This window comes from Pyxicephalus adspersus, chromosome Z (assembly GCF_032062135.1).
Source record: "Pyxicephalus adspersus chromosome Z, UCB_Pads_2.0, whole genome shotgun sequence".
NCBI lineage: Eukaryota > Metazoa > Chordata > Amphibia > Anura > Pyxicephalidae > Pyxicephalus > Pyxicephalus adspersus.
Genome location: NC_092871.1, coordinates 84,430,301 through 84,457,094, shown reverse-complemented (window position 1 = coordinate 84,457,094; position 26,794 = coordinate 84,430,301). Strand labels below are relative to the sequence as shown.

At 38.3% G+C, this 26,794-nt stretch overlaps 1 protein-coding gene across 1 annotated transcript in view; it reads right to left on the bottom strand.

Annotated features, from left to right (window-relative positions):
• TNC (tenascin C) overlaps positions 1 to 26,794 on the bottom strand; it is an 86,616-nt gene that overhangs the window by 46,800 nt on the left and 13,022 nt on the right. The window contains exons 2-6 of the mRNA XM_072431554.1: positions 11,971 to 12,522; positions 6,212 to 7,618; positions 4,714 to 4,977; positions 2,738 to 2,853; positions 2,483 to 2,636 (exon numbers count right to left, since the gene is read on the bottom strand). Of these exons, the coding sequence (XP_072287655.1) occupies positions 2,483 to 2,636; positions 2,738 to 2,853; positions 4,714 to 4,977; positions 6,212 to 7,618; positions 11,971 to 12,433 (2,404 nt within the window). The 5' untranslated portion in view covers positions 12,434 to 12,522. The remainder of the gene's footprint in view (positions 1 to 2,482; positions 2,637 to 2,737; positions 2,854 to 4,713; positions 4,978 to 6,211; positions 7,619 to 11,970; positions 12,523 to 26,794) is intronic.

Here is a 26,794-nt window from a genome sequence, read left to right as displayed (position 1 = left end):
CGTTACATGGAATTTTTTAGAAATGTAAGCCAATGTCTAATTGTAAATTATGACCCTTCAAAGTCTCAAAATTAGAAATTCCAGTGGGATTTTACCATTTTGGTGGTTTTAAAAAGTTTAAAGAATCAAAAGATTGTATGTTGCAGGTAGTTTGGTCTATTTATTTCAATATTCTTTGTGTTTAAATGGGGAATAAAATTACTTTTTAGGTTCCGGTAGCTCATTCATCTATCCAGTCATGGTCTACTGAGTCTCCATTGGGAAACCCACCTTGGCCATGGTTGGAGCACATGTAGATATAACATGGTTGCAAAGTCACATAGCAGTACTGATAAATCAAGGGGAATAATATTTTATTAAAAAGCGATATGTTTATAATACCCAGTGCACAAAACAAGCTGAAAGTCATTTATTATCTGCTTAATAATGAATGTATTCTTGTAGCATGACTTTTACAAAGACAAATATGCACTGTAAGGTTTGGTAGGTTCACAGATGATGTTTATTGGCCTAAGACCTAGACTACAGATGACATCATGTGGTTGAACAATGGCAGATCTACTGCTTGTTTTGCAGAATGACTTCAAAAAATTTGCATGTCTAGCACCCACATCGACTTAAAACAAGATGCTTCTTTCAGGAAGAAAGTGGGAGAAAAGCCACATATCTTTCCGATTGCCCCTGCTTACATCTTTGTAAATGTCAAAAATGAAAGCAAAACCCGCCTTGGAACAATTGTGCTTCAGTGCATAATTCCAAGCTTTTCTGTCCTAAGGCATGAGTAATCATTTCAAATTGATGTTTGTAGAATAGGAATAATGAAATAAGTCTATTACTGTTGTGCGTATGAAGCAACACATATGCTGGGGACAATTATCATTAGCAAATCAATGGTATGCTTGTATATTTTTAAAGGAGGATTTAGTACCTTCCTGTCTGCCACAAGAAACATTTAATGTGAAACTTTTATAGTAAACTCTTGTTTTTTCAGATTTATGGATGAATCCTTCAGGAATGCCTTGAACTGGGTATTGGGAAATGAGGCAAGGCATTTCGAAACACAATACCATAAAAATGATGGATTTTCCAGGCACCATTTATGTGGTTCCCCCCACCTTTGCTCTCACTAAGGGTCTAGCAGTTTTATTGATTTATAACCTTCATTTTCATTCACAAGTCTCTGTAACTATGGGGGAGCAGACATGTTCGTGTTTAGTCTGATTAAATGGAAGCAGTCTTAGCAGCGGAGAGAAATAGGTCATGGCTGTTATTTTTACATTGTGTGACGAAGCAGCTGGCTTGACTTAAATATTTGCCACCCTTTCCTATTGGCACTTATAGTCATGTGTTTTCATTTCCATTAAGACCTACGGGTCCAACACTGCGCTCTTTGTCACAAAGACCAGTGGACAGACATGTGGTGAGAAGTGAGATTCCTTGAGAAAAGTTTGAATATTTTCAGTTCATTTTTCCTAGTTTATGACTTAAATCTGTTCCAGGGTTGAAAGGAATCTTGTAGAATCACATAAGCATGTTGTAATAATTGGGCTCTTATGTTGAGAATCCTCAAACTAGGGAATAGGTTCGAGTTTGAGCCGAGTAAAGGAACATGGTAGCCAATGTTCCTCCATTTGAATTTCAACATAGATAGCAAATGGGTGAGGTTGGAGTTGAAACCATGGTGGGATCAAACTTAAACCTCAATCGTAAAGTACAAATCTTTTACCAATTATGGTGCCACCCAACTCAAACTAGGCTTGGGTTTAGCCAGTTACACTGTTACCATAGTTCAACATACATCTGCAACCCACATGTGTCTATGAAGCCAACAGATGACAAAAAAAAAAAAAAAAAGAAATGGATCTCTTCTGTTCCCACCTGCTTATATTCACCCCTTCAGTCACCTCCCTTTTTCTTATTGTTATGTATTAGAATAAGAAAGCAATAATCTGTTCCACCATTGAATGCAATCTTGTAGAATCACACAGGCATGTTGTGATAATTGAGCTCATTTACTGAAGGAGTTGAGAATCTTCAAACTAAGGGACAGGTTTGCGTTTGATCAAAGCAAAGATACATGGCAGCCACCGTTCGTCCATTTTAATTTCAACATAGATTGGCAAAGATAGGAAATGATTGAAGTTGTAGTTGGATCCATGGTGGGGTTAAACTCAAACCTTACCCCCATACCATGGATTGATCATATATGGTGCCTCCCAACTCAAATCAGGGTTGGGTTTGGCCAGTTAGATGGTTCTTATAGTACAACATACATCTGCAGTCAACAACAACATAAATTTTCATGCGGTAATGAAACCAACAGATGACAATAAAGAAACAGAATAAATGGACCTCTCTTTCTGCTATAAATTGGTTACCCATATTCACCCCTTCAATCAATTCCCTTCCCAAGGAAGCAATAATGGCAAAATACCGATGTGTATTTATAAAGTGTAAAAACGAACAAAATATAAGAATTTACTTGTTGTGGTAAGCTTGGTCAAGGGTGGTCCTTGTGTGTTATTCTTCACAGCATGGATTGATACTTCATAAGTCTCTCCGGGAGCAAGTCCGTGTTGAGTATAGGAGGTGACAGATTTTTCCAGACTCGTGCTTATCTCTCCATTTTGCTTTTTCTGAAATAAAGCAAATAATATAGCAAAGTTATAAAATTTTCAAGATGCTTTTTTGAGAGGGTCAGGTTCTGTTAGGATACACATAAAACTTCTTTACTCACAGTGTTCTGGAAGATAAGTTTCCATGTGTCAAATGAGATATCCAATGGCTCCCATTCTACATCTACAAAGGTCTCCTTTACAGTCTTGAATCTCAAATCATCTGTGGTTGGCAGATCTGTAAAAAACAAATACAATTTTGCTTTTTTTACTTGATGGGATGCATTTCCAAAACCTTTGTGAAATGACAGCTTGAATAAACACATTTGGCCTGATTTAATAACCCCCCTAGTGTTCTAAATCTGTCCATATTTCCATGCAAAAAGTGTTAAATTTTTTTGCATGGAAATTTATTTTACCTTGTAGGCCTATAATTCTTAGGCATAACTCACCAAAACATGTCCAATATTTAATAAATTTAACAAATTTAACAATACACTTTAAATAAAAAATCACAAAAATCTGTTACATTTAAAAAAATAGTGATAAATGTAATATATATATATATATAATATAATTATATACCCGATATTATGTTACTAGAGTAACAGTCGATCCGAGTATAAGCCGAGGTACCTGTTTTTACTTAGGGAAACAGGAAAAATTGATTGACTCAAGTATAAGCCGAGGGTGGGAAATGCTGCAGCTACTGGCAAGTTTCAATATTCAGAACAAATACCAATAAAATTTCATAATATAGCCATTACAGCCATAACACTGTAAAGAAATACCATGGTAAGAATTTAGTGGCTAGGTAGGTATACTACTTACCCTACCTAAACACTAAATTCTCTTTAACCTCCCTGGCGTTATGATTCTGTCCAGAAAAAGTGGCTGAAAGAGGTACAAAGCGGTACTGCATTCAGCTATTAAAGCCCTCCTAGCATACTTCCACTGCAACGACAGAAACCGCTGGAAGCGGTTGCCAGGTGCTTTTTCGGAGGGACCATGACTGGAGTATAACCGGAGGGTGATTTTTTCAGCACATTTTGGATGCTTAAAAAGTCAGCTTATACTGAAGTATATACTGTATATAATATAGCAAGATTTCCTTGTAATGGATTCAATACAGCTGATTTGTATTGAATCCAATACAAAATTATTTGAATTTCCAGTCGCTCCTCCCGCCTCCACTGACGCATGCACCGACGTCGCCGGGAAACCCCCGAGATCATCTCTGCATTCGCCTGCTGGAGATCAGAGGGAGAAGACGTGCGGGGACCAGCAGGACCCCGGGGGATGACAACGGAACAAGGTAAGTGGGGGGTTTTAATCTTTTTAGCAACCCAGAGTGTGACTCAGAATTACTGCTTTTTGCATGGAAAATCCACCCCGAGTCACACTCCGGACTACCGCTAGGGGGGTTAAAGCTCTCCAAGCCTGGAGAAGATAGACTACCATGGGTGATCCAGCTAACCTTGAAAGAATTTCTTAAAATGTTTTCAATCAATGACCAAATGTATTCCAGATTTGCTGGACTTTTTAGGTTCTCCCATGATAGTCTTATCTTCTTCTATAGGTCAGGTCATTGACTACATCTTTCAATATTATGATTGAGGCACCTAGAGTTGTCTACCTGTGTGTTACCACACTATACGGGTATGAACATATTTTCACAGTCATTATAAAGACCCACCCACCTAGTATACAAAATTATTGACAAATACCCTTATGTTATTCTCAAGTTCTGTTTGATGTACAACACAATAGACCTGATTTATCAAAGTTCTCCAAGACTGGAGAAGAAAGATTAACACGGGAGCACCAGCAAACCTGGAATGGATCTGGCCCAGAAGTGAAACCATGTGTCAAATAATACCAAATCAAAAGAAATCCATTTCATCCAAATCTTTTCCAGTCTTGGAGAGCTTCAATAAATCAGGCACATTACGTAATCCATTTGTTTTATCAGAACATGCCCATGGGGTCAGAAGTGACAGTTTATACAGAAATCTCCAATAATTATCCTATCCATTGACATGTTGGGCAAACTTCAGCTGGTGCTTAATTTTATCTACACCCATCGAAAATGACTTACGTGTTGCAACTCTTGCACTGACGGGGATGCTCTTTTGGTCTCTCAGGATAGCATAGACGCGAACAAAATACTCTACGCCTGGTTCAAGTTCCTTTATGGTGGCTGTGGTTTGGTCTCCAGGCACACTGAAATTAAGCTCCAGTCCTCCAACGCTGGTTGGGGTGTATGTGATCAGATATTGGTTAACTTTGATTTTGTTGGCCCATTCCAGATTTACAGTTTTTGTGGTTATGTCTGTCACAATTAGGTCTTCTGGTGGGGACACTGTTGGATAAGTGCAAAAGGTAACAAGGTTAGAACTGAACTTCTAGGTTTTCTTTAAATAAACACATTTGTGATGAGTTTTTTAATCCAATGAAATTGGGAAAATATAAAAGGATTTATTAGAATGTCTACAATTTACAGAGCTACGTACTGTATATTAGGGCCAACTCAAAAATGTTTAATCATGTGTGTTGTGTGGTATAAGTAAATTAAGAAATGACCTCAAAGAAATGGAACTAGTCTTTAAAAATTGCAAAGAACATGGAATTTTATAATGACTGCTCATTTCTTGCCCACAAATTGTCCCATCTGCCCATTTCCTGCCCACATTATAACATCTCATCATTGGTTGGCCATAATTTATTGGAATTACCCCTTTCTTGCCCAAATATTGTCACAAATATGTAAGCATAGCCAATGCTTTTGGTGAGGGTGAATGGGTATTGTAACCATTTCTTGACTATATTATAACAACTGCTCTCTGGTTTTCAAAGTTTTTGCCACCATTGCCTGTTGGCTTCTCATGTGTTGCAAAATTCTGCCCATATATTTTACAGGTGCTACCATTTTATTATAATTTAATATCTGTAGGTCTGTCAGGAAGCAACTATGTTACTCCTAACCCTACTATTACCCCTCAAATACCACCACAAATACTTGGTGGGCATCACAAGCTGTTCCATTAATAGGCAGGAACTATGACAGGTTGGCTGTTGTTGATAGACTAAAGCTTTAGGTATCATAATGGAGTAACAATTTGAGCACCGGTTGACCCTGCAACAGATTTACTGATTTTTGACTATTTTGTCAAACCCTTGTATAGTCCCATAAATGCTTGTGGGTCGATATTGGCCATTTTGGAGAACCCTTTTCTAAATCAAGCTACCTGCACAAAAAAAATTTTTTTAAAGCTTAATAGGCAGCGAGACTTCATCTCCCTTTTTCTAGTAGGTATGGCCGCCAGTGGAATCTTTACAATGACAATTTTGGATGACATGCCCTTCCCCCAACAAAGAGTGTTGTTTCTGCCCTTGGAAGGGACATCTCTTGCATGTGTGCCCTATAGTAGGAGCCACCAGATGGGATCACAGGACATGTGATCCCATCTGGGATCAAAGGTGTTTGACACACCTAGAAGTGTTGGATTCCAAAAGTTCTACTGGGGGCCGCATGTCTTGAAGATACCAAAAACATGATGCCAGAAAAGTAAGGGGTACAATCTATCTGAACTTACCTTGATCACAGAAGTCTCCAATAAAACCTTCATCACAGACACATTGCCCGTTTACGCATTGGCCTTGGTTATTGCAGTTGTTAAAGCATGTCAATTCACCACAATTGTCTCCAGTGAATCCTTCATTGCATACGCATTGTCCATCAATGCATTTGCCTCTGTTGTTACAGTCATCAGGGCATCGCAATTCACCACAATCATCGCCAATGAACAGGTTATCGCATATGCACTTTCCATTAATGCAACGTCCTCTGTGGTTGCAATCATTGGGGCACTTGAGTTCAGAGCAATCTTCGCCCATGAATCCTTCATCACACACGCATTGTCCATTGACACAGCGGCCTCTGTTATTACAGTCATTGGGGCATTTCAGCTCACTGCAGTCCAAGCCCATGAAGCCTTCATCACATACACACTGACCATTGACGCAACGCCCCCTATTGTTACAGTCATTGGGGCACCTTAGTTCGCTACAGTCAAGACCCATGAATCCTTCATCACACACGCACTGTCCATTGACACAGCGCCCTCTCTTGTTACAGTCATTGGGGCATCTGAGATCACCGCAGTCAGCTCCGATGTATTTCTCGTCACAAATGCACTGTCCATTAACGCAGCGCCCTCTGTTGTTGCAGTCATTTGGACACCTAAGTTCACCACAGTCCACTCCTATGTATTCTTCCTTGCAGATGCACACACCATTGACACAACGCCCTCTGTCGTTGCAGTCATTGGGACATCTTAGTTCACTGCAGTCATCACCAGTGAATCCCTCGTTGCACACGCACACGCCATTCACGCACACGCCATTGTTGTTGCAATTGTTTGGGCAAGCAAGTTCTCCACAGTCCTCTCCGGTGAATCCTTCTTCGCAGAAGCACACACCATTGACACAACGGCCACGGTCGAAACAGTCGTTAGGACAAATGAGCTCGCTGCAATCTTCTCCGGTGTAGGGCTCATCGCAGACACACTCGTTGTCCACGCAACGTCCTCGGTTGTTGCAGTTGTTTGGACATTTTGGTTCACTGCAGTCTTCACCAGTAAAATCCTCTTCACACAAACAACGGCCATTCACGCATTTTCCATGCTTACTGCAAGGAATGAGGCAGACCTCTTCGCTGCAGTCTTCCCCACCATAGCCTTCGAAGCAAACGCAGACTCCGTTGACGCATTTTCCTTGGTCATTGCAGTCATTCAGACAGGTCAGTTCACTGCAGTCTTCTCCAGTGTAGCCTGCATCACAAACGCATTTTCCATCCACACAAATTCCCCTGTTGTTGCAGTTTCCTGGGCATTCAGCTTCTGTACAGTTGGGTCCTTTCCATCCGGGCTCACAGACACAACCGCAGATATCGGTGCTGTAATTTCCATGTCCGTTGCAATAAGGCTTGGTTTCCACTACCCCTGAAGAACATAACATAAAAAATAATATTAATACAAGGTTTTTTAAAGCAGAACATGGGCTGACTATGAACATTTTAATATTTATATATTACTAATTAATAAACTTTAAATAAATATATTCAAATTAATATTATCAAATTTACATTTTCACTGCAGTGCCTCTGTTTTTTTCAGCTAAATGACATCATTAGACACGATTTTTTGGAATCCAGAATGTCATGAACAAGCCCACTGGGATGGTGCCATCAGAGTATTCAGAGTATTACTGCATTGCATGGTGCCCACATGTCATTACTTGAGCACTATTCAGGATCAGTTGGCACAGAAGGCTAATAATGTATGTAAACCAGCCAGACATGGGCAAAAAAAATATAAATATATATATTTTTAGGGAGAGTGAGGACCGGAGGACATGAATATGGAACACAGGGAGATTGAGAATTTGGTTGAGGTTGGGAATTTTTTTTTTTTTTTTTTTTACATATAGACTTCAGCACATAGCCCCGAATGAGTTCTAAAGCTGCTGTCACTATGGAATAATTCATCCTCACAATCTGAAACTGAAGCTTCCATTTTAATTTCAACTCTCCCTGCCAGCAAGAAATTGACTTTCTTTAAGCTAATAAATCTCCAATATAAATGCAGAGTGTGTGCAGAGTAAGGAGGGGGAAAGCAAAATGCTAACAGATAATTAGAACAGCTGCTTCTTGTTCTAACATGAATTGCTCCACAGTGGCTGGAGCTTCTGAGGTCAGTGAGATCCTGTTCCAAACATTACTTACTGCGTGCTAGGGATGTGTAAAAATGTATAAATGCCCATACTTTGCTACTGCCTGCTTTAAAACTACAATCCATTTACATGTAAAAAATGTAAAATAATTTAATATATAAATAATTAAATGTAAATGTATTTGATTTTATATCCTTGTATACCCCTGTACAATAGCACTCAATCAGAAAGCTACAGTAGTGAAATATTTGAAACCAATCAGGTGTGCTTAATGCACATGCGATTAAGAAATGCTCTGAACTGCTGCTTCTTCACAGTCCAATCATAGGCTGGGGGCAGTGAAGTGACCTTACGTTATTGGTTAACTAGCAGAAGAGAAAAGTCAGGTCACCAACTTGGCTGTGCCATATAAGGAAGCTGAATAAATCCCAGGAATAGATGAACCCTTAATTTGTATTATCTTTGGGGCAATTAATAACTCTCATGGGTATTCCAATCCTTTATTTAGCTGTTCGCCTGGTGTTGAGCTTTAAAATAGCATTTGCATGAGACTAAACTTTGCAATGATTTAAAGCAGTAACATCTTACCACCTGAATTCCTGGCATGGCTCCTTCAATGGCCATTCCTTTAACACTCAAGCCAAAAAAGGTATTCAACCATCTCCTACTGAACAGGCTATTAATACAGAAGCATTGTTGGAAAGCTTCCACCATATATCCCTTCAATGATAAATATCACAAATAATGCATGCTGAAAATGAAATGATCGACATACTACACTGAAGTAAGTAATCACAGCTATGAGAAGCAAGTCAAACATATTGTAGTGAGTATAACCAGTAAATGGAATGTTCTCTTTCTTATGAATATTCATAAATATTTAAAGTTGCCTGGAGGAAAGAAAATATTATTAATATTAATATTATTATTAATAAACAGGATTTATATAGCGCCAACATATTACGCAGCGCTGTACATTAAATAATGTCATGAACCCACTCTCTGGGGTTGGCACCATCAAACAGCCTGGGGCCAGAGCATTAAAATGTAATAATAATACATTTTCTCTGCAGTACTTCTGTTCTACCACTAGATGTACTCAGTTTTCCTATTTACATGACAGTCAGTGTTAGTAAAACTACTTCTGCTGAGCCCAGGATGTCATGAACCCAACCCGCTGAAGTGGCACCATCACTGACTTATGAATATTCATGGATATTTAAATTTACCAAGAGGATAGAAAGAATGTCGAAAACCAATTCCTATTATTATTATTATTATTATTATTATTATTATTAATAATAATAATAATAATAATAATAATAATAATAAACAGGATTTATCTAGCGCCAACATACTATGCAGCGTTGTACATTAAATAGGGATGTATAATATTGTGGGAAGCATCTACTTTTTGTGGAATATAATTTAAAATGAAAGGATTATAAATTTATTTGTAAAGAAAATTGTAATTTATTAAGTATATGTTGTTACAGGCAATACATATTGTTTTCAGGCATTCAGTTTCACTCCCATGCTTTTGTGGGTGCTATCCCTTGACTCTGCCTCTTCCTCATCTTTCCCAAGCTGGTACTTTCCTATATATTGTTGTGGTGGAGGTACTTCAGAAAGATGGTCTCACTTTGAAGTGGATATATGTAAGTAATTACTAATATATATATGTACATGTACTTGTTTGTGTTTTTCATGTTAATTCAAATAATCATGTTTGAGGGTCTCATGTCAATTTCTGAGGAAGCAGACGGTTGATCCGCGAAACGCGTTGAATGTTTTATCATATGAGATTTTGTAAATAATTAAATGGATGTTGTGTATATTAGAATTTTTATGATGATAAAGAATTGTTGACAATTTATGTGTGTTTTAAAATATATTTAATTGAATTTTAAATAAAATTGGTTGATACTATATATATGACATGATATGTGCCTTAAAAGCCCAATTGATATTCCCTTTGTGATTGTGACTTATTATTATGAATGTCCATTGCTTTGCCACTGTCTGCTTTAAATCTAAAATACATTTATGTGTAAAAAAAAAGATCAAACATTAAATTATAACTAAACAGATGTTATTTTTTACTTGTTTTTGAAAAAAAAAAGAGAATAATGGTTTTCTGAATTGTTTCCTATTTTTATGGAAAAGATGGAAATCATAAAAGTTTAAAAATATCACAATTTTTAAAAGTCTAAAAAGTTTTGAAACTTTTTTTTTTTAAAAATTAGCTGTTTCATTAAAACATCAAATTTTCAGCTTCTTGTAGTTTGGGGAATGGTATTATTAGCTGACACATGTTTTCCAACCTTTGAGGTTGCTTTTAAGTAAACCAGACGTGCAATTAGATGACTTTACAATGTGAAAGGACAGCCCCACCTTTTTTTTTCCTATTACGATAACTGCACATTATTAAAGGATGAAGGGTGCTCAGCATTTTTTAAATTATGGGGTGTTTTTGGTTTTTTTGTAGCATTTGATATTATGTTAGCTATAAATTATTGCTCAGTCCAAGAACAAAAATGCAATATATTGCAAACCGCAGTCTTTAGATGTGGTGGCTGCGTCAGATTTAATTTTTTTGGCGTAAAAACATTTTCAGGAAGTACAGAAAATACTTTATGATCCTGCCAGATATGTAGGGATCTTGTCATTGTTTATTCAAAAATAATAGTAGGGTTCTAATATTAAGATACTAATTCTAATACCTCACATATAATGAGGATGAACAATGGTTGAGGTGTTTGGAGTCCATCCTTGGTGGCATTCGTGGCTTCTTAGATACAGTGGACGGAATACCAGATTGAAAAAAAGGGTAAATGCTTAAGAAAAAAAAACAAATGTAGGCTGAAAAGTAGTAAATTTTAGTTTTTGGGTTTAGATAGGACAGGTTGGAGTCTGAAAAACCTTTGATAACCTCTGGTGGGATTCAATCAGGTGCCCAGAAATTTTGGCTATTTTATGCCCTTTAGTGGGACCCTGATGCCACATTGCTAGGTAAGCTTTGCATTCTTGTGGGACTTCCTTATTTTCTCTGGTGGGCTTAAGAGCCCCAATCTGACCATGGAGGTCCTAAAGAACAAACAATGAAGATACCTGAAAGACAGGCCAGAGATGAAGGTCCAAGAGAACCCAAACATCAAAGCAAGACATACTGAAGTACCAAAGAGTCAAATTAGAAAACAAAGCAAGATTTAAACAATGGAGGGCTGAAATGGGCAGCAAATTTCAGATGTCAGTTATGTTAAATCAAGCACTAGTTATCGTTTCTTTATATTGAGCATGGCTGGGCCCATGTGTACAAAGCCAGCTTCAAAACACATGGCTTGCATTCTTCAATTTGGAGGAACCATGTCTAACCTAACACTCTAATGAGTGTCTTTGGGATGAACTGGAACACAAATTATGAACCAGATCTTCTTGCCCAACATCAGTACTTGACCTTACAATAGGTAAAACGTCCCACAAACACTCTTAAAAATCTTGAGGAAAGCCTTTCCAGAAGAGTATTATTAGAGTCTATTAGAGCCTAACCTAATTTTAATGGTCTATGGATTTAAAATTAAAAGTTTAATAAACTCAAGAAGGTTCTAAAAGAAAATCTTACCTTGAGCAGTTTGTGAACCAGAACAGCAACCGGCTCCTGATGTGCATTGTTCTCGCAGAGATGACACCACATTTTCTAATTCTTCTAACCTGCTCAGAAGGTCTTTAATATCTGGTGCAGCAGCACATCCACATGCCCGTCTTGGGATGTTGATGCGATGCGTAAAAACAATCTGGTTTTCATCATTTAAAGTGGTCTCTTGGTAATTTTTACCAAGCTCTGTCTGCGACTTGACTTCATTTTCAGATGTAGTTTCCGGGTCCAGGTCTACAGAACACAGAGAGCCCATTGGAACTTTAATATTGTACACATGGTTAAAGACTACTGGTTGATTGTCTTCGGGTAAGGTGACATTTAATCCGGCTTCTCTTTTGTGTCGAATAACTTTTCTTATAAGTCCACCGTTCACCTGAGAACTCAACATTAAGAGGAGGCAGGCAAAAACATTTATGGGATACCCCATGGCTTTAATCTTCTTCAGAGTTATTCTTCTTAGCTTATTTTTTGATGTGTCACCTTTCTCTTTCTGTAATTTTTTTTTACCACAGTTTTCTAAAAGAAAGAAAAAAATAAGAAAATGTTAAAAACAAAGTAAAGAAAATAAAAACATCATCAAACAGTATCATATGGTCTTTTTTCCTGTTGCGTCATGGCTTCTTTGTCAACTGTTGGGTTGAGCTTGGTCTACCATAAAGCTCCATGCTGACAATATGTAATTCAATGTCTATTTATCAAAATCAAAAGAAATTTTACATAATAGTGAACATTTTTGTGACCTTGTTAACAAAAGGGAACCTTAATCCCAGGGCACACCTGCAAGTCCTGCATTCATGACAACTGCTGCAGCTGATAACTAGCTGATAAACAGCAGGTTTAATGTTTCTTTAGATAACCTCTAGAAACCTCTGAAACGAAGGATAATAAAAGGTTCAGAATTGGTATTTCCATTGACATACCTAAACTTTCCCATACCAATCATATATTTATATTAAAAATGCACCTTTTTTAGGCTTTGGATAGAATGTGGGAGAGTTAGAACATTTAACAGGTGTGTCATGCTAGGGATGTTCTGAAACTCCTAAAGCAGTAGACATTTTTAGACAGGTCCCAGGCAGTTTAGACATCATGATTCTGCAAAGACAACTATCTACTAAAATAATTGTATCATAAAAATGTAATGGGTTATGGAGGTCCACAAGGATCCTCTTCTTTAGGGTTTATAATCTCAGGTAGTTTCTAGGAAGGGTGGACACCATGATTCTCACCCATGGCTGGTGGCTGAAGTCAAGCTCAGTAGACACTGAGTGTGCAAGAAGGAAATCATCAAAAGCAAAATGTGTAAATGTATTCTAATAAAATTATCATATCATCAAAATCCAATGGGCATGATGGTCCAGAGGGTTCTTCATCATTAGGGCTTGGCCCTGGTAAACATAAAATATACTAGCCTGAAAAAACAGACTACTCCCAAGAGGTCATTGTTTTGATAACCACTTTTGGAACTATGCATACTGTCTGTGTTTTGACCTCAGGAAGATTATTCTTTATTTATCCTTTAATTATTTTCTTTGAGACATGGTGAAACACAATACCTACTAATGTACATGTGGTAACACATAAGCTGTGAATCTGACCTTAAGCCTGGTACAGATGAAATGATCTTTTGAGATCTTTTCCAATGACAGATAAGGGAATGAGCAGCATTGTCCTGATTTAAGGAGGGGAAGGAATAGTGAGTGGCACCCCACTGTGCTATGCTCTATAGGAATGAACCATGGCTGTTTCCAAACAGTTGTTCATCAATACAACATTGGGGAACTTCATGTCAAATTTTTGTTCGAGACATGCGTGACTGTTTGGTGCCAACTATCTAATGTGTGTATGTAGCTTTGAAGTGGTCATTGCAAAGGACTCACAAAAAAAAATATTGTATCCTGTCTTGTTCATTACCTGTTCTACTCATGCCTTATATCAGTGTTTCCCAACAAAGGTTCCTCCAGAGGTTGCCGGGGGTTCCTTGAGCAATGAGCAGTTTGTACCACTCAGGTCAGATAAAGTGACACCAATGATTTTTTTGGCTATCTGTAAGGGTGACATTTTTCCCACTGGTCAACAATATAAAAAGCATTCCTCCCACTGACCACCAGGCTACTATACTGTTATTTTGTTGATATAGTAATTATAGTAGGGGTTCACTGAAAACCTTTACAGCTATTTCAAGGAGTTCTCCATGTTAAAAAGGTTGAGAAACACTGCCCTAAACATTTGCTGTAGAGAATTTATTTTTCAGCATCTAACACACTTGCAGATACCCTTTTCCCAATTGTGGACTGTGGTTCCATCCACCAGCTGCTATGCTGCTATTTAGTCCGGTATAATTCTAACCTGTCATGATATCCGTGCCATTGTAGAGTCATATTATCTTCAACATTAAACACAGCTCCCAGAGTATCAGATGCTCAGGTTCTTGCTTTGTGCTGTGGTACCACCAGCAAGCTGTTGTACCATTACTTTGTCCAATGGGTGCAATAACCTGTGGCAACAACCAGGTATTAAACACTTTTGGGACTTTGTTGGATTCTGAGGACTCCTTCACTGGCATAACTTTTCATGTATCTCAATATCACATACAGAAGCAACTTCATTAACAGAAGTTTTTTTCTCTTTGCACAACAAAGTCCCTTTTAGCAAAATGAACATTCTCTTTCCATTTAGTATATCAACTTATATGGGAGGCTCTATTAAAAACATATTTAAATATGAATCAGATGACCATGTGCCAAGAACATTGCCATTAGTTTATAAACCAGTGAAAAATATTCATTTGTATGGGCATGTATTTTCTTAACAGATTCCACAGTCATACAAAATTAGATTGCATGGGTGGTTGACAACCTCAATTAGTGCGGAACTTATGGGATTTACAATTTGCAAGTAAAAGCTTTTCATAATGTTTATTTTTACAAATTAGCGTGGTAAATTCCATCTGTTATCTCAGCAGACTTCTCCATACAGAAGTATAAAGAGGTGGCATTTCACTGGTATTTCTTTTCATTACCAATACAATGAAACATGAGACCCAAGCTTGACCCTTGTGTATGCATTATTGATAAGAGAACAATTCGAGCAGGTGGAAAGCATTTGACGTTGATGATTAGTAAACTCTTTCACTTTCTTCGATGTTTGCTAATTAAAGGAGTAAAGCTGTCTCCATTTTACTACTACTTCTCTTTGTTGACACTTCGGACTGCTGTGTTTTCATTGCTTTATAAATCCTTCAACACACAAATGATTCTTTAGATTGAATTGCTTTTAGGAAGGAGGATTATATGTCTTGTGAGAAACATTTCTAAAATAAGAAGTCAACAAATTAAGCTCAGGATTTGACATGGCATTTGCAGCAAAGAATAGGAATAAGTGACTATGTCTGGGTTCAGAGAAGCCAATCTTTGCCATTGAGGACAATTGCCAATTATATATAAATATATGTTTTGACATAAGCAGAAAGAAGAAAGAAATCATCTTGGATTTGCCTTTGCAGGATATCAGTGTCATCACACTGGTTCTATCTCTATCTCTTTTCAGAGGTATTGATCCGTTAGACCTAAACTTTGGGAGACCTCACTGGCTCTCCAGACTCCTTTAGATCTCCACCAGCTTTTCTACCTGAGCCACCTGGCATCAGGCTCCAGTTCCACCACTGTTTCAAATACCAATTTAATCTTCAGTCAGATGCTTTTTAGCCAACCTCAATTTCTGGTCTGGTCCAACCATTCCTTTTAAAATACTCTTGGCTTGGGTCCCAAGCAAAGAGCTATGAATGTGTAAGTAGGCTCACTTATAACCTTATTCAAGCCCCTTAATACCTTTCTTTCTTTCAGGAGAAATTAAGCTTAATGCTGCCAAATGCCCTCTGGTTTGTCCTGTACAGAATTGTCAATTTCCTATAGCAGCTCCAAAAACCACTGAAAAAATGGTGGCCGTGAGCCCAACCTTTTATAGACATGGTCTGGGTTATCCCCTTGTTTATCGTCTCTTGTGACTGAGCCCAAATGGGAAAAGCCTATTTTTTGTGACATACCTGCAAACTTTTGCACACAATTCACAAGCTCTGGGTATTTAGAACCTCATTACTAATCAAAAATGATACCATGGTAAATGCCAAGCGTCACTATAGGACATTTTGGCCAACTTATTATTGGGACCCATGGTTCTTAAATACAGATTCCAGAATAAAAACACCTCTGACCCACAGCTCAACATCTTTAGTTTCTATCATTATTAATAATAATTATGTATTCATGTTTTACCAAGGTTGACTAATAAACATGAATTATATCAGTAAATAAATCATAATGACCAATTCTTTCCTAAAAACATGTGGAGTAAATGTGGCAAGTGTTATGGCTCATCTGTTTTTTGCTATTGCAAAATTAAATGTGTCTGGTGTGTACCAAAAGTCAGAATTGTCAGAAAACATCACTAATTGCTGTACAGCATAAAAAAGGAAATTATGCAACATAGAAATCAACATTGAGCAACATCAGCTCAGAATGGAAGTTAGACCAACGGAATTTTGGCAACACATTAATGGATATCGGTCAATCTACTCTATAGTTAGTGAGTTGTTGTTGTACTGAAGAACAATACGCAACGCTAAAGGAGATTTCCCAATAATGCAATGGAGCTCTGTTTTTCCATGTTGCAGTTTTTGACATTTTTGCTTCTTTGTACCATCTTGCATGAAATTCTATGCCCCATAGTTCAAACGTTTTTTAACAGATCGGAGAAGGGTTGGTAAGACAGGATCAGTTGCAAACACAACAAATTCACTGAATAGTTTAAGGGATGGTTGTAAAGAGATACTGGTTGGTATGTCTAGGACTGGTGGAGCAGGGGAAGACAGATATGGTGAAGTGGGTGGTATTGAGGACCTGTAGTTCTAATGGGAAACATCAGGGATATGTAGCAGGGAGTTAGCAAGAGGAAGGGGGAGGACAATATTATGGCTTGAGGGCAAACATATAGACATAAAGAAGTGGTCGAAACCAAGGAGATTCTATTGTTTTGGGCAAATGGCAGAACGTTTATTAGCAATCTGTACACAAAAGGTAGAAGGTTTCACAGCAACAAGCATTCCGAGAGCAGGAAGGTCAACAGCAGCATGGAGTTGAAATGAAGGGTGACTTCAGTGCTGTTTGACCTCATTAATGCATAACAACCACAATAAAGGTTGAAGGTGAAAAAGAAACAGAGATGGTAATGAGCATGTATTGCTTCTACAATAACTACTGCCCATTTATCTTCTCAATATGTAGCAGGTTTTGGGTTCTAATCCCAAAGGAAGAGTTTGGCTGGTGTCAATTAGGTCAACTCCAGCTATTACTAAAATCAATGAACAAATGGCGAAAAGCAACAGGAAGCATTGAATCTGATTTGGTTTACCACCTTGGAAGCATGGTATCTGGGCCATATAGACCTTTCAGGGTTCCACAGGCTGATGGCTGAGAATCAATCATAGTCAAACCAAATGTCCAGTTGTATGGAACAATTTACTATGTACTAGGAAAAGAAGACTGGTCTGTTAAACTGAAATCAGAGTGGTTGTTAAGTTTCTGTGCATTCCATCCCTGTTCGCCTTACAGAAAACAGAAAAACAAACAAAAAAAAGGAGCAAAGATGGAAAGTTGAAGTTAGAATAAAAGATTGTAAGCAATATATAGGAAAGACAGAACAGATGCTAAAGGACAGGTCATTAAAAGTAGACGCATTGAGAGACTTGGACCCGGATAAGCCTGGTGCCAAAGAATGTTTAGCAATGCCCAGCTCTTGCTACAGTAGGGGAGCTCCCACACAGTGGCCTCTGCGGCTTTCAAGTCATGCAGCTATGTTATAGGAATAAAATAGATTCCAGGAATCTTGCAAAACAATGGTTATGTTCATATTAAATTGTGTAACAAGTCATATCATGTGCATATGTGCAGAATTACAGAAATACTTAAGAATCCCCATTCCTAAAATCCTATAAAAGTACAAATAATTCCTCCATGAACATACAATTTACATGATTTCTATCTACCTGTTGCAAACTCATATTTAATGTACAGCCCTGCGTAATATGTTGGCACTATAAAAATCCTGTTTATTAATAATAATAACTCTTCCCTAGTTATAGCTTCTTGAATAAAGAACACCTCCCCTTATTCCCATCTCTATTAAATAGGAGGTGTGTTATAGTCCAGCAGGGGAGAACTGGGAATTGGGAAGAAGTGGAGGTTGTCAGACAAAACTTGTATTGATGATGGGAGAGTTGGAGTACTGGGTGAAGTCTTCTCCAGCTCATCCCAAAGATTCTCTATAGGGTTTGCTGGATTATGGCACATCAACAAGCTTTCTTGAGACAAAACTTGGTGACATGCCTAAGTATTGCAGAGATGTACCAAATATATTTGTTGTTGTCCAAAAAAGTTTCCAAGCCTGTGGGGGCAATGCCATGATCTGTGGTGCCGGTGTGGTAGCATTCTGATCCGGGAATCTCTAAAAGCAGTATTATGTTTTTAGCTGCCTGTGGGGGTGGTGTTATGTTATAGGATGCCTTTGGAACAGTTTTATAATCTGGGGGTGCCTGTTGGGGCACTTTCTTGGTCCGGGGTGCATATGGGGGTAGTGTTATGATCTAGGGTGTCTATAGTGTTTTGATACAGAGATGTCTGTGGGGGCCGTGTTATGATCTGGGACCCCTGTGGGGCAGTGTTATAGCCTGGGATGAATGTGGAACAGTGTTATGATCCGGTGATGTCTGTGGGCCATGGTATAAACTGAGACATCTGTGGGAGCAATGTTATGATCCAAGGTTGTCTGTTGGGGTAGTGCTATGACCTGGGACACTTGTGAAGCCAGTGTTATGATGTGGAGTGTTTGTGGGAGCAGTGTTATGATCTGAGATGCCTGGGGGGCACTATTATGATCTGGGACACCTTTGAAGCCAGTGTTATGATGTGGAGTGCGTGTCGGAGCAGTGTTATGATCTGGGATACCTGTGGGGGTAGTGTTATGATCTGGGGTGGCTGTGAGGGCAGTGTTATGATCTGGGATGCCTGTGGGGGGCAATGTTATGATCTGGGGTTGCTTCAGTTGGTAAGGTCTAGATTCAGTAACCCTATGTGCCCAAAACAAGGGCCCCTGACTCGTTGAATATATGGAATGACCAGGTTATTCCATCAATGGATTTTTTCTTCCCTGATTGCATGAGAATATCCAAGATGACAATGACATGATTGGGCTCCAATTGGGAGGAATGGTTCAGAGAGCATGGGACATTATATTCACCCATAGATTGGCCACCACAAATTCAAGACCTCAACCCTATAGAGAATCTTTGAGATGACCTGGAGAAGCCTTCACCCAGTACTCCAACTCTCCCATCATCAATACAAGACCTTGGAGGGAAATTAATGCACTTTTGAGGAGAAATACATTTTGCATAAAATTATCAAAATTATACTACGGGGAATGTGTGCCATAATCAGAGAAAAGGGGGTCCAATGAAATATTGGAATGTGACTGAATTTCAGCCTCTGGTGCTTAGCCCCATCCTTTATAATAAAAAATTTGCATCACAGAAGGTGCAACTTGAGACAAAATTCTCATGGCGAAAATAGATTTTGATGTAGACAGCCTTCTTCCCTAAGGTCAATGAAATAACTTGCTTTTAAAAAGGTCATGGCACCTGTGAAATGCTGGAGAATGTCTTGAATGGCATCTACACAACAGTCTGAGATATTTATAAGTGTATTGGAGTAACCTTTGTTCGCCCACATTTTTTTCCCTGTGCCAAGCCTGCCATTTCTTTACATCTCCCTTTTTGTCTTTTCACTGGGCACACAGAGACTGTTAGTAATTTCTTTAGTTGCCGTGACCCTGCAGGGACCAGCAACGGGGAGGAACTCTTCACAATTTGATTTCACACACTGTTTTCAAAGAAAGGAAATCCAGTGAGGACCGGGTGTGATACATGACCAAATTGTTAAATAGATGTTAGGCTAGTGTTATTGAACAGAACAGCACCAAGTCGTCTGAACCATAGGCAAGAACAAATTAATACGAAGCTGTAGTCATTAATAGAGAAAGGTATTTATTGTTTAGGTCAGGACCAAAACATGGCTTGACACCAGTCACTTCTGATCCCAATTGGAGCGGGGTGGAATTGGGAACTAAACAGGTTTAAATGTTAGGAAAGCAAAGAGAGTAGAGAGATAACTTTTTATTGGTTGTCTGCAGCTACTTTAACTGTTCAATCATCACATTTGAGGTGGAGTAAAGACGCCACTGTATTCCTTCACTATAAGAGGTGCCATGGGCCCCTTCTATATATTTTATCTGTTTAACTGTAGAGGTCGTAGGGCAGATTTAATGAAAAAAGTGCAAGAGTTCAGCTTTAAATAGTTTTGTTGCTCCTGAACATATTATTGTTTCAAATTAATAATGACACACTCCTATAAGTATCTATTTAATAAAACTGCTCATTTCTTCCAGACAGCCGCTTAACATAAATTATTAAAAGAATGCCCAGGCAATGTAATGATGCTTTAGAAAGCAATCAGCTACAGTGATAATTGATTCAGAGGGGGGTTGATGAAATTAGGATCCATCACATCCTGCTATGGTTTTGGGCGATGAAATGTTTCAGCCCATGCTAACTGATTTCAATATTACAGATTTATAATAGTAATTTACCTTCGTAAGAACTGAAGACCGAGGAGGTAAAGCAAAAATGTGTATCCAATTTATGCTACCTCCTGCTGGACTTCCTGTCCAGAGTAATGACATTTCAAGCTGCAGACATTTCTTTTTTCTTTCCAGTTATTTTAAATAAGTCAAATTGATTTTTTAACATAAAGCAAAAAAAAATGTAACCATCTGGATTCAATAGATTTTCTGTCATGTATAAAGTTAACTTGCTAAGGGGGTTACAATCAGTTTGTGTGATGTTTTCTTAAATAATAAATATTTGCATGTGTCAGGCATTTTAAGCAAATGATAATCAAAAACATCCATATAACAACCGCTCATTGTCTATTCATAATCATAATGTCTATTCATAATCAACTTATAATAGTAAGATAAGAAAAAAAATATTTGTTTTAACAAAGTATGCAGACAAGGCCACACCCCTGTGAAGCCCCAGAGGTAAATAATTAACATGAAGAAAAATGATTGGCTAAACTCAAAAATTTTATCTTTGGATCTTTCATTATTTTATCTATACCACACAACTTCCTGAGATAAGAAACATACTTTTTAACACAAAGTATGCAAAGTCCCACCCCTGGGGTTTCCCCTGATATGAAGACTTAAGATGAAGAAAAATGATTGGCTAAGCCAATAGAGCAGGGGTGTCAAACTCAAATACACGGAGGGCCAAAATTAAAATTTTAGACAAAGTTGCGAGCCAACCTTGAAAATTATTGAAAAAATTGAGGAATTTTTTCCTTCTCATTAGATATAAAACCTTTTCATACGGAAACAAAGAGGTTTTGCTTCACATTCAATCTGGAACAAACTTATAATAGAAAAAAAGGGGTATAATTGTATTTAGGAAAAAATCTTACGTCTCTTTCCCTATTTGTAGCCTTCTGAGGTAAATTTGAATGGTAACCTTTTTGCACAGGCTAACAATAATAACAATATTCTTCTATGAAAATCCAACCATACAAGTCCATGCCTTGGAGTAGCAAGGAAAAGCTGGAGGGGAGTGCTGGGAATGCCAGACGTGGACTATGTTGAGCTAAAACGTATGAGTGGCCCGCTGCTGAAACTCGAAATTCCCGGCATTATTTGCGTCTATAAAACAGTCCAATGCGGGGCCACGCATAGGCAGAGAGCCCGCTGGTCTATAGACGCGAGTGATGCTGGGAATTGTAGTAGCTGCGCTATTTCAATGCAGCGCGGGCGAGCTGCAGTTCATATTTAGGATTCCTTTGGAGGCCAAAAAAAAGGATAATGGGGGCCAGATTTGGCTTCTGGGCCACAGTTTGACACCCCTGCCATAGATGTTTTATTTGTCAATCTACTATATGTATCTATGTATCTATCACTTACTGTCTATCCAAATTCAGAATCCATCTTTCTATCCCTCGATCTATCTATTCCCCACCTCTTAGATTGTAAGCTCTTTAGTCAAGGTCCTCTCTTCCTCCTGTGTCAATGTCTCTATCTGTCTGTCAATTGCCACCCATTTTTATTGTACCTCTATCTATCTATCTATCTATCTATCTATCTATCTATCTATCTCCTATCGTCTTTCAATACTATCCAGCTTTCTCAGATAAGAAACACACTTTTAAACACAAAGTATGTATATATAAGTCCCACCCCTGAGAAGCCCCTAGCTATTAATATTTAACATGCAGAAAAATGATTGGGTATACCCATCTATCATCAGATTAGTGTTGGCTCTTTTAACCTGCTCTGCCCATTGGTGCAATTGGAAAAAATATATTCTCTGTTTACTCTGATTTTGTCACCTTACCAATTTGGGCCCCTCAAAGCCTAATATTATGTACATTGCCAGTGCTTCACCAACGCTCTTTTCTTTATCACAGTTGGCACTTGAATCCACAAAGTTGCCTATTTTTGGACTCTAGGATGTCACTCCCTTTGTCATTAAAATTATTCCTAGAGCGAACCAATTAATTTTTATGAATGGGGCAATCTGCACTTTATATATGTGCCTCTCTGTCTTTGGAACAAAATGGTGTTCCAGGTAAGAACTGTGAGTTGGTATTGACACTCATGTCCATCCTGGTGTTTGAAGCATGACTTAGTTAATTGCCCTGCATGAGCATAGCCATGAGCGACCTGTTGCAACATTTAGCTTGCGTAGACGCAATCCTTGAATTGCATCTAGTCTGCTCAAGCACTCAGAGGGAACATTCATCAAGCAAATAGGCGACACTTGGCAAAGTTTCTGTGACAGGTTTATAGTGTATTTGCGACCAGTGCGTCATGAATTCCTGGGCAGACAAATGGGACCCATTGGGCAATGTCTGCAACTGATTTATTACTGAAGATGAGACTTATTTCCATTCTTAACAAATGCATAATTAGGAAGTGGTCAGGGTCAGGCTTATTTCACTCACAGTGCGATCTTAAAACAGGAATTTATACCTCAAACTGTAACCTTGTAATACATTTGTTGAACAATTTGTCCCATTGGTCCTGTTTGGCATTATCTTAGTGTGCAACAGATTTGATAAATGTTTCCCAGGGTGTTGAAAACCGGTGCCAACTTCCCTCATAAATACTGTTTTCATCCTTTGTTTCCATTTGATGCTTCGGACACTTCCTAGGACACTAGAAGATGTGGCACCACAGAGGACATGTAGCTGCCATTGAAACCCCCTTGAAGGCCACAGGTTGTGTCCTTGACAGCCAGTCTATCAATTTGGAGACTGGGTCTCTCCAAATAATTATCTTTAATAAAAGGCATTAGATAGGTGATGAGGGTAGGATGTCATCAGAGATTTCTGGGCTCTTTATTATGTAAACATTCTGGGCCCCTTCAAAAGTTCCATCATTGCAAAAGTACAGAAATACCTCTTTTCCCCCCTGATGGCACCACTGGATGATGGTGGTGGGGTGTTAAGGAGCAGTAATGTTTTGCAATACCTGAGCAAGGTAAGTATCTGAATATCATACTCTTGCAGTTCCATCCATTGGAACCCAGATTGCAAGTGGTAGAAGCAGTTGAATTACTTGTGGTCCAGTTCTCGTGCTGGTAGGAGAAGGGATGGGCTCATCATACTTTTGCTTCTCCTTTCACTGTCCATTCGCAGAGGGCGATGGACAAAAGCAGTGTGTGTTACTTAAATGCAGAGGAGAATTATTAGGTCTGCCATGATGCTATGGAAATATCTGGATTAAATGGACAGAAACATGTTTGGCATGATGTGATATGTATTCAGTCTTTTCCTGATGTCTATCTTTTGCAAGGATTTTAGCAGGTCAGATCATTTGGATCAACAATTTGCTGACCTCTCCTATACAGTACACAGAACAAGGATTGAGATCATCTTAGTCTATGGAAAATCACATTTTCTCTTCAAACACCAGAATTCCTTTGAGTTTAAACATCAGCCACTTGTTCTTTTTCAGGAATGATACTTTCCTTTTTTTTTTTAATTCACTTCTGCATCAAGTACTAAATTCCAAGAAGGTGAAAATGATGTGTGAAATTTTAGCAAGGAACAGATACGTGCACACTCCCCAATCCAAAAGCGTTCAGGGAAGAATCATTTCCTTCTTACCAAACCCTTTTCCATTTGTACGGCTATGTGGTTTACCGAAAAATCTGCTTTGTTAAGAGAAATGTAAAAAAAAATGACCACATCAGCAGAAAAAAAATCACGTTTAGTATAATGCACACAGAACCTTGGTGACTTTCCAGCTCTCGAGAGTGAAAAGACTGCAATTGTGTTTTCCTGAATTTTAATTATGAGCAGTGACTACTGTATGTACATATAACTGTCAGAGTATAATGGAGAAGGCTATAAACATGAATGGCCCTCTGTCTTCTCTTTCTTCCAGGGCCATAAATAAGGATTAGAGGTTAGCCTAGACAAATGAGCTTACTGTATTCGTGCAGGGAATGGATCAGTCTATAAATTAGTGTTTCCATATATAAAACATGCAAGTTTTTAATAGCGTAGGGGCATCAATCAATCAGCTGGGGCTGATCTTTTTTGAAAACTATGCAAATGTTTTATGAGGAAGCAACTATAATTGTCCAAGAACAAACAGGGTTAATATAGATGGGACACATAGACTACTGTCACCAAAAAAAGACACGCATGTCTTGTGTTTCATTCTGCAATGGTGGTCAGGTCTATTTTAAAAGACAAAGTATTTGACTTCACTTAAGCCCCTCTTGCATGCTGCTTTTTTTAAATAAAGACATGCTAACCAAAATTGGCCATCCTTTGACCATATTGTTTCCATGTGGAAAGGATGTATCATCCAGTGCTGACTATGTGCCTGCACCGAATGGAAAAAAAGTATTAAAAATGTAAAGATAACATAATAATAAAAAAGTAAAAAAAATCTAGACCTCAAGTGGTTAAAAATTATTGCTTGGAGATTTGAAGCTTTTATGTGCCATCTGGGGCCACAATAGATCCTGTATGGATCCAAAGCCCCCTGCTACAGAAGAGGGTGAGATGCAGCTCTGGATACAGTCATTGTTTGACAGTTAACGGAGAGATCTGTCAAGACTAAATAAATAACAAAGTCAAATATTTTTGTTAGGACTTCTTTGATATTACGTTTGATTTATAATTCATCATGACATTGTACTAAGCTCTGCTTAAAGTTTATGCAAATCCTAACAATAAACTTCTCTTATTTGCTTCCTTTTGATCTGTTTGATACATTGTTTTGTTATCTGTGCAAAAAGTACCTGTTGATCATGTCAAGAACCTTGTTGGTTTATACCGTCCTGTACTCTCAGGCTATACATTGTTGCCCATTTTCTCTGTGGGCTGCAGAGCAAGCCCCCTATAATGTGAAGGTGAGAGGAAAGTGTATCATCTGTAGCCCTAACAAATTTCTTGCCAGCTGACTTCATAATGCAGCTACTTAATAAATAACACAAATTAAGGGTTGTCACCTTAGGACAAGGGAATCCAACCTATACTTGTAGATCATATTCTCCTTTACTGAAAGTTAATAATTTATTTACCTGCTTACTGTGAATTCCACATAACAAGCATTAGAAGCTGAAGCTGTAAACTGAGCCTTCCTCATTTCATGTCTGATGGACTATCAGGATCATCCAGCCTTCTCCTCCCTATCTGTCCTCTCTGTTTTTAATTCTCAGCTGTATGTATGAGCACTTCCTAGAGTGGTCTGTAAGCAAATTTGACCTTTCCAGGGATGTCTATATGCTCATAAGGTGTGTAAGTGGCAGAGTGCTACCCCTTGTGCTAAACATGTGCCGGGGTTGTACCTCCTGTGCTAACTGTGTGCCTGGGTTGTACCTTCTTTTCTAACTATGTGCCAGGGACGTCCTCTTGTGTTAACCATGTGCCAAAGTTGCACCTCTCATTCTAACTATCTGCCAAGTTTTCAAATATGAGTATATACATTTTGTTTTTTCTTTTTTTTTAAGATTTCTTGTTTCTATGAAAAATTGGTCAGGTAAATATCCTAATGTGCATGATGGATCTAATTTCTCATCAAAAATTTCTACATTGTTAGAAAGTATGAGATTGGCTACTGTTAAGATATATATCACTGAACCAACAATCGTTTTAAGAAGTGTGCCAGGTTGTACCTGCTGTATTTACCATGTGTCAGGTTTTGACCTCCCGTTCCAACTATGTGCCAGGGTTGTACCTCCTGTGCTAACCATGCTCCAGGGTTGTACCTACCGTGCTAACCATGTGTCAGGTCTGTACCTATCATTCTAATCATGTGCCAGATTTATATCTCCTGTACTAACCATGTGTCTGGGTTATATTCCCTATTCTATCCATGTGCCAGTGTTGTACTTTCTTCTAAGCTTGTGACAGAGTTGCAGAAACTGTGCTAACTTCGTGCCTGCACAAACACAAAGAAGCTGATTTTTGTAATCAAGCAGTGGCAAAAGAGTACTGATAACACAAGATAAGTATAAACTGTTTGAGAGACAAGCTCTGCAAAAGGGGAGGGGGTATAAACCAAGTTTTAGGTTTGTCCAGAGTTTTTTGCTAACACAGGAGGAGTTGTGCTGATTTTAGTCAATGGGAAAGAGAAATAATTGCTTTTACACCAAATTGTGCAGCAT